This window comes from Artibeus jamaicensis, unplaced genomic scaffold (assembly GCF_021234435.1).
Source record: "Artibeus jamaicensis isolate MK-2021 breed Jamaican fruit bat unplaced genomic scaffold, CSHL_Jam_final contig_233, whole genome shotgun sequence".
NCBI classification, from domain to species: Eukaryota; Metazoa; Chordata; class Mammalia; order Chiroptera; family Phyllostomidae; genus Artibeus; species Artibeus jamaicensis.
The window spans coordinates 36,819,423-36,828,749 of NW_026521486.1; the positions used below are offsets into that span (position 1 = coordinate 36,819,423).

Here is a 9,327-nt window from a genome sequence, read left to right on the forward strand (position 1 = left end):
GGAGGCATGGTGAAATAAGCGAGTGAGTCTTGCAGCGGCCTGAACCCCACACCAGTGTGTCCCTCACCCTGTAGTCGCTCATACCAGAGCAACTGCTAACACAAGCAAGGGAAAGGCGCTTGGTGTGTTCATATAAAAATCTGTGAAACTTTTTGTCCTCATACATATCTTCACTTTTTAAAAAATTATGGAGTATTCATCCTGAATGCATAAATCCAGATGATTATTATTACTCAGCAAAAATCACTGGCTGACTGCTATCCAGGCACATTGTAAGTTTGTGCTGTATACCCTCAAAAGGAGAACAGTCTCTTCTTTATCTAACATCCATACATTTTAAGATAGTGAGTCACAATTGTTTTCCATGAAACTCCTGATTGTTCTAGAGGGCTTCTAAAAGACTTTGAATTATTAGCTAACACTTACAAGTCATGAAACACAGTAGTAGTAAAACAGACACCCATGCAGCAGCCTCCATAATGGACTTCTGCCCCTCATCCTGCCTGGCGCTGCCCTCCTAGTAAAACTCCAGTACTGCTGTTCTCACCTGTATAATTTCCTTGCCTTGGAAATGATAGCCTATTGATGTCACTGAAAGGAATACACTTTTGAACTAGGTCTGGTGTTTTTTTTTTTTTGCTTTATGAAAAAAGGGTATCGGAGAGTCTGTAGACTGATCGCTTTCTTTTTAAATCCAGTTTTGTTCCATGTTCACTAATTTATATTCATCTAAAATATTTGACGGAATGGTTGTTAATATGGTTGTTAGGATGTGCTATACTAAGATTTGTTATGAAGTGTTAGTAATTAAGACGGCCCCATGTTTCTGAAGGGTCAGGTGAATATTCTGTGGGAACAGAGTAGGGCTAGGGAGCCCAAAGACAGACTCAGGCATAAATGGACCCGTGATTCATTTCAGAGGTAACATCGCAGGTAACATATGCTTACTTTCAAGCACTTTCTACGAGATATACTAGCAAATGTACAGAGGTCTGTGTTGAAGGATGTTTATTACCACACTGAAGACTATAGCAAAACATTAGGAATGCTCCAAAAGTCTAGGAATAGGATAATTTATAAATAAATAACAAAATATCTACTGTATATTAAATTATAAATATATAATGGAAAACTGTGCAACCATTTAAGAAAACAGGGCAAAATGATCTTCTTATACATTGTACATGGTCCTGATAAATTGATACCCTCACTCTGGGAAACAATTTTATAATCTCTATCACAATTTAAAATATGCAAATCTTATGACCTAGAAATTCCACATATTAGAATCTGTCCAAGAGAAGCCATTGAATATATTCTGAAGGGAGCATACTCATCCTGTAAATTTCTTCAGTGCTTTTAAAGCAAGGCAGAATTGCAGTAAGCACATGTCTGTCCGTGGAAGTGTGGCTGAATAAATCATGGAATACACTCAAGCAGTTTCTTAAAGAGGAGGTGGGGAAATCTTCCAGTAATGACAGCAGAACTAACTGATTGTGTGATCCTTCCTGTGGTTACGATCATAAGACCTGGATGAAGTACTTTTTAAAAACTGTCTTTAAATGCTTGAAAGCATCCCAAAGTAGACAGAAACTACTGGAAACGGACTGGTAGTAGTTGTTGTTGGTAAAGTCTTCTCCATTATTTGAACTTGGACCACATGCAAAATAATCTCAAAAACTGCAATACTTAGATTTTTATCTGTTTTACATATATAGTAAAATAGCACTTTTAAAAATTCTACTTTAATCCCTGCATATCTTTTAGGTTAGGTTAAGCATGTTTCATTTTAAAAGTGCATCTATTGTTTCATAGTACATTGCCTTGATCTGTTAGGCTTAAATATTTATTGATTCATTCAATCCCAGCAAATATTTTATGAGGGTCTCACACAGGGCCCAAGCCTCTTCCAGGTGCTGGAGTGCATGAGTCCGCCAGACGGACAGGTCTCTGCTTACCCAGGGTTTCCAGTGCAAAGAACTGCCTTGTTTAGTAGACGTTTATAAACAAAAGGTATATAGTATTCACCAAGAGGTGTCATTTGAGAGAAAAGGGAAAAATGAGGAAAAAGGATAAGCAGAAATCCTATTTCTTTAGGTATATTAAAGTCCCCAGATATTAGAATTTAAAGGAATCTTAGTAGCATTCAATCTTTTTACATGAGCATTTGTTAAGTAAATGCATTCTTTTCATATTAATTTTTATGATACCTCAAAATTTTAATCTTTTTTCAATATCCTTTTGAATATCAGTGGATTATAGAAGTGTAATTCTATACAGAATTCTTGTTTGTATTTGTGTTTTAAATTTTATGTTGGTGGGAATTTGTGCAAAGAACATGTCAACTTTTAGGTAAATTATCACAGGTACATATTTTGAGATGGGATTTACTTGGCTTTCTTTTGAGTTCCTTCATTGTCTGTAACTATAGGTGATGTGTTGTCATTGGTCATTTTTATACCATGGACAAATTTTTTAGAGCAGAACAGCTGGAAATTTTTTGTAATGTATTCAATAATCCTTACCATGCTGTAGGTTCTTTATGATACATTATTAAGCCTCTTGTTTACTTTATTAATTTGTTATTGAAGCATTAAAAAATTCTAATAAAAAATCTCTAACTCAGCAGGAAGACGAAGTCAAATAGTTCTATAATTTCAAGTATTTCTTAAAGTACATCTTTTCCAAAACTGTCTCTAATTTCAGAAAATCCTTTACCTCCCCCCTTACCCTCCGTCTCACTAAACCCTGTGTGCGACGGAATTGGGTTTTTCTGGGCTGTGCGTTTCTTTCATTTTTTGCACCTGTAACGTGTATGTGATCTTTGATCTGTAAATTCTTCAAGAACTAGCATTTCACACTATTATATGTACTTTTAAATCATGCTGATCAAATTTTTTGCATTCCTGCAATAACTGAGTAATAACATCAACTATAAAACAGTAATGATTAGCATCTCACCTTAGATAATAGCCCAGGGTCCCTGAGTTTAATGCACTGTTTGGTTTTCTAAACCATCATGCGAATGACTTCTTGAGTAGGCTTCAGTGACATAATAGTCTTTATCCTCCAACTAAGTGTATTTTCTTCCATTTCTCTCTCTTTCTCTTTAAAAATAAATTGACAGCTTGACCAAGTCATCCGCCAGAGGAGCCTGTCCAGTTTGGAACTGTTTCTCTCCTGTGCTCAGAAGCAGTTAAGTGCTCTGATAGCCACAGAGCCAGCTGACGTTGAGTAAAGAGAGCCCGCCGAGTCGACCCACACTGGTGATGGATAAATCAGTAGACCTCTAAATACATGCTGTGAATGATACAGACGCCTTTGTTTTCTTTCCACATCTTGGATAATTGATTTTCACTTCAAGGATAAACCGAAACAATATTTAGGACTATCAAGAGATCTAACTTATTTCTTTTTGTTTTCTCCTTTACATTTACTAGCATTTTATTAGTAATAGTAGTATTAATAGCAGTAGCAGCAGCAGCAGCAGCAACAAAAAGTATAATGTGACTCAGAAGCCATCGCAAATGGCCACATCACCACAAGTTAATCAGGTAAACCTTATAGCCCCTGGTGGCCTGTTACATTGTATTTGGCAAAAGTCGTAAATATCTTTACTTATTGCTTGACAGTGACTCGATAAGATGTTAGAATGTAATCATAAGTTTACTTGATTTTGAAGATAAAAACAGCATGGGTTTCAGTATCTCCCGGTATCACCACACATCTTGAATGGGGTCTGTTCTTATTGGTAACAATGTAAACACTAAAGATTATTATATTAATTTAACTGTGATCTGATGTACTACTTACATGAGTATGTGTGTGATATATGCTTATTTCCTGTTTCTGTTCTTCAGAGTCACTATAAATCAATAGTCATTTTTTAAACAAATCATGCCATGAACTTCATCTCTAGAAAGGGAATGTGACTTAACCATTTATATGAAGTTGGGCTCATATAAGAATATGAAATTCCCAGAATTTCAGAATGTACTTGATTCATGAGCACTGTGCTTCAATGCAAAATCATGAGGTTTTTTAAATATCAAAACTAAGTGTTATCATTGAAATTATGTAAACATTCTGTCTTGTTTTCAGAAATACTTTTATTTTCATGGGCCTTGTACTTTTCTGGGGTATAAGTATAATAAAAAGAGCTTCAGAAGCTTATTTGGATATTTTTTTATCCTTTCTTTTTTAAGTTAATTCTTTCTTTAAAAAATTTGTTCTGCTCTGATTGGGTGGCTCAGTTGGTTAGAGCATCATCCTGATACCCCAAGGTTGCGGGTTCGATTCTTGGTCAAGGCCCATATAAGAACCAACCAATGAATGCATAGATAAGTGGAACAACAAATCAGTATCTCATTCTGTCCTGCCCCCCTCCCCCACCATCCTTTCTCTCTCTGTAAAAAATCAATGAATAAAAATTTTTACAACTTATGTGTTCATGGATGATGATGTTTTAAACATATACCCTAAGTAGCTACAATAATATGTACTGAAAATATTGAAATGTGAATAACTAGTTTTCTCTTACGTGTTTAAATAAGAAATTAAAGCAAGCAAAGAGGTCATTGACTGAAATGCAGCATAGGAATAAAAGGAGAAGGCCCTGAATTTTGGGACAAGCCAGTAATGCAATGTTATGGTCATATTTAAAATCACTTGACCAAAAAATGAAAGAAAGGAAATCACTTTATTCTCTGTCATCAAACTTAAAATGATAAGATATTTACAACTTAACTCAGATATGTCTTATATGAAAAGGAAGCACTGAAGACCACACACTAAGATCTTACGAGACTGCGACCCAGAGATAATGGAGATATTGAGAGAATGTACCAGTCCGCACCTCTCTTTCACCCCAACCACCACAGAAAGAGTTCCCTTCTTCCATTTAGGGTTCAACTTCACTGTTGACATAGACTCAGTGTCTGAAGTAATTTGGAACAAATTAATACCAATCAGTCTGAGCATTTGCAGAACAGCTACCGTGCACAACCATAAACTCTTGGGTTGCTATGGTACTTCCCCCATTCAGAGCTGCCCTTAAAGATAACTGAGAATAATCATCTGGGCTTAAAGTTATTTGTTAAATACATTAATTATTCCAATGAATAATTAATGAATTAGCTAATATGAATAGCCAGTGAATTAGCTAATATGTGGCAATGATGTTCAAGTTACAGAAATCCACCCACAGACCCGAATTCTGTGTTTGCTCTGGTGACCCAAGGGCACTGGCCGTCAGGGCGGTGTTCGCCAAGAGAAGAGATGGTCAAGCACTGACCAGAGGTAAGGGGTTTCCTTGAAGTATGAAGACAAAGTCTCCAAAAGAAGAAGTATGTTCTGTATCTAAAACTTTCTTTGCCTATTGTATGATTTTCTTAACCCTTTTTACATCGAATCTTCTTATTTTATGTTTAAGTGAATAAGGCACCATCTTGAAAGGCTGAGAGTAAGAGCCATTGTATTTTTGGAGTGATAAAGCCACTATCAAACTGTGACTCTTTCTTTAGCAACATGCTTAAGGATTCATGAATAGAAAGGATTCATTTTCCCCCATCAGTAAAATGAGTATGTGCTTTGTGCCAAATACTTTCACACGTCTCAATAACCCTGTGAAGTTAAAAGAACCTTACGAAGTAGATGATTGGTGTATACAAGTGGAGAGGATTAGATATTTATTTACTTGCCCATGATGACCAGGTAGAGTTGGGATTCAACCCCAGAGCTTTCAACACTCAGCTTTACTCTCTCCAGTACTCTAGAGAGACCAAATATCTGGAAGTTTCTATCCCGTGGAGTCTTATCACAATATTTTAAGACGAAAGCCATCTAGTTCTTCTTGTAAACCTATTTGGAAGTCTAGGTTGGCCACATTCTAACTGTGGACCATTGGACGAGTTGCCTAAGCAATTTGAGTGTCAGTCTTCATGTTTGTGAGGTGCATAAAGCAATTTTTATAAGCTTTTTTGTGAAAATTAAATTAAGCTTGTAAAATGCTCCACATAGCTGACCTCACCGCCGTGGCCACCAATTCACAGTAATTCCCCCTTTCTCTGAGAACTGCCCACAAAGTACAGGTGTGGTTGCCCACAAACAACTGGCTAAATGGTATAATTCTGCCCCTCTGACCTTGACTGACTGATCCACAGACGAAGATCCGATCCCGGCTGGGCCCCCTGTCACATGGTCAGACACTTCAGCCACTTTCCCCGGGGAGACAGAGATGAACGCTACTTCCGAAGTCAGAAGTCTCCGGATCGTTATCTTTCCTGAGTCTTGGATTCTATAAGATAACCAAATGTTCTTCTAATATGCCAGCACCACTTACTTTCTCCCCCTGAGTTCTCCAGAGCCCATTTCTATTGTGTGCAACCAAAAAAAATATTACCCGAGGCAGTCCAGCACAGAGCCCCTGGATACCGGCGCTTGGCAGCTCTTCATTTCCTCCACCGTACTAACCCAAAATGGGAACTCTCCAGTTTATTTTAAGGGGTGTTAAAAATATAACGGAATCAAAGCCCCTATTGTCTAACAAGGCCAAGTAAATCACAGATACCTAAGACTATGAACAAACAGTGCCCTATTTAGAAGTTCTCTGTCACTCACAATCTGGAGTAGAGGTTTGAACTCAGCTCTGCTAAATGCTGATTCATGTTCCAGTTCAAAGGAGTCCTGCTCAAGATTGCTTTGAAATCAAAACCGGAACTATGCCCCTGTGATGGGTGTTATTCTGCCCTGAGTCAGGTATCTGGAATTTAAATTCTTTTATCTCACAGTTATACTAGGTAGAATCAGGAAAGGCTGCCTTTGCTTTAAATAACAATAAAACAAAATAATTATTCATTTACTGAATTACAAAGGTGTTCTTTGCAGAACCCTGCATTTTTCAAAAGGCCATATGGAAGAAACTAGACAGCATAAAACTATGGAAAGAGGAGAGTCGGATCGAAGCACGTAGCCTCTGGTCTTTCTTCTGCGTACACGCCAGTCAAACACGACTCCAGGAACTGCTGAAGAAGCAGAAGCCCATGCGTTCTGAGTCCACAGGCCATTTACTTGTAGGCATCGCCACCAGCCTCATAGTAAATGGGCAGAAACAACATATGAGAATTCACAGCTGACTGACTTCCAGACTTTTTTCTTAATCCAGGCAAAACAAAACCTCCTGTTATTTCACTGAGAGACAAACACGTTTCCTATACCCAAGCTGCCATAATGCAGGGGCTACTTGGGCATCCATCTTCGGTAAATACAAATAGAAGGAAAAGAGTTGGTAAAATTTTCTTCATTCTAATTTTGTGGGGGGGGGTTTCTGAAGCATCCATTCTCAGCAAGTGGGTCCCCTTTGTACTCCACCTGTCCCCACCCCAGGTACTACGTACTAGATTTTTCCTATGGAGTACTTAGAGAATTAAATAATATTTTGTGTTGTCATGTATAATTAATGATCTGTTTTTCTATTAGCTTGTATCTCTCCCTGAAGAGCCCACATCTGTCTTGTTTCTTATAAAGGCAGTTTATTGTGCCTAGTCTTTGGAGTGGACCTAGTGTGTAATTGTGAGTTCATAGATCATTGAATAATCAATCACTGCACCTGTAATATAACTCAGCTACTCCCCAGCTAATAGATTCTGACTACTAATTTAATGAATTAGCTAAAACTCCTGTGTTTCTAAATGAGGTTCCCTAAGAACTCAAAACAGTATTCTCACAAAAGAACTCTCACGAAACAGTAACCAGCCTCCATAAATCAACAAAACTTCTGGACACTGAGGTGAATTCATGTTTCTGAAAGCTACTAGAACAAATAAATTGCTAAATCATAGCTCTAGAATGCTAATAAATTGATAGCAATGTGCAACCCAAATTTAGAAGATCCTCTAAGAGTGGAAGTATTGGAGAACACTGGGAAAATTATACATGAAATAATTTATTAGGTTGCCAAGAGGTGTCTGGCCATAGGAATAAGAAACAGCATCCCACTGAGAAGTCTATAGGGTATGTACTACATTCACTGGCCCTGGTTCTCAGGTTTTAGTTACGACCGGGAGGGAAGGAGCAAGCTGGAAGAAGAGATTGCATTCCTGGTTTTGTGATCAAGACCAGGAGGTCCAGTGGGAGTTGTGGGTGAGGAGGAGAGGAGCTTGGGCGTGGCTCAGATCAGGGACTGTCCAGAGCAGTGCGGCGTGAGAGTCCTGCTGATAAAGGACGCCAAAGAATACCCGAGAGAATTCTTCAATGTGCCTCCATCTCCCAATTGTGATATGTACTGGGCTTGTATTTTTTGAAACACACACAGAAATCAAGAAACGGACTAATTCAAAAGGTAGGAAAACTTGACTCAGTCCTGGCAAACATTCAGCTCTCAGAAGTCTGGGGGCTGATTTCAAAAGGAAACACTGAAGCCACAGAATGTACAAATCACTGACTGCAACACAGCTTTGATACTGAGACAGATCGTAGAGAACTCCTTGTGGCGAGATACACATGTGCTGAGTTGGAGGTGCTGCCTCTGTGCAGGTGCCCCGACAACGTTAGTCGCCTCCGGACACCATGGAAAGCACCACCTTTACATTTTCTCTAATGTTCTTTACCTTTTTTGTCTGCTTTCCATAATTTCCAAAGTGTAAATGTTTAATTTAAACTATAAAAGTGTTTAAACAGTGATTCAATAAGCAAAATTTTAGTTGGTATCTCAATGAAATACTCTTTAAAATTCATTCCATGTTACAATGTTACAGGCAAGCCAATGTGTTTTTATATTCATGGTCTTTCAGAGAATGAAGCAACACAATTTATTTTTCTCATAATTCCCTCCTCTTTTCTCACAAAGCATGGAAAAGACTTTTATACTTTGCAGCAAATCAAAACTGGCATTTGGGTAGCAATTATATAAAAATGAGGTAAACAAGGTAGAAATATCAAGTCAGATGTTTTAGAAAACTCTGGTCGGGAGGTTCCAAGTAATCCAGGTAAATAATGAGCTACAGTTACTGAGGAGTAAGATGTATTCACTTTACACGGATGCAGTTCTTTGAAAATGTCTCAGTGACTCTACCTGACGTAAACCCTCTGTCACACTGGCAGTTCCCCACCTGAAGAATGCCCTTGTTCAGAAGTGTGTTTTATCTCTCGTCCTCGGAACCGGAGATGCACAATCACCCATCACCCATCGCCCATGGTGCATGTTGTCCTCCACCAGGGCAGCCTTCAAATGCCCTATCACCAATAACGCACTGCCTCGTAGGCCTTAACTTGAAATGTGACAGGACTGGTGCCTGGTTTTGTTTTGTTTTCTTTATTCTTTCAGTGTGA

General features: G+C 38.2%; 1 protein-coding gene across 2 annotated transcripts in view; it reads left to right on the forward strand.

The window, feature by feature from the left end:
• CCDC91 (coiled-coil domain containing 91) overlaps positions 1–4,443 on the forward strand; it is a 277,346-nt gene extending 272,903 nt beyond the window's left edge. For both annotated transcript variants that reach the window (XM_037144864.2, XM_053661500.1), the window contains one exon: positions 3,128–4,443. In XM_037144864.2, the coding sequence (XP_037000759.2) occupies positions 3,128–3,238 (111 nt within the window). In that variant the 3' untranslated portion in view covers positions 3,239–4,443. The remainder of the gene's footprint in view (positions 1–3,127) is intronic.
• Positions 4,444–9,327: the final 4,884 nt, after the last annotated feature.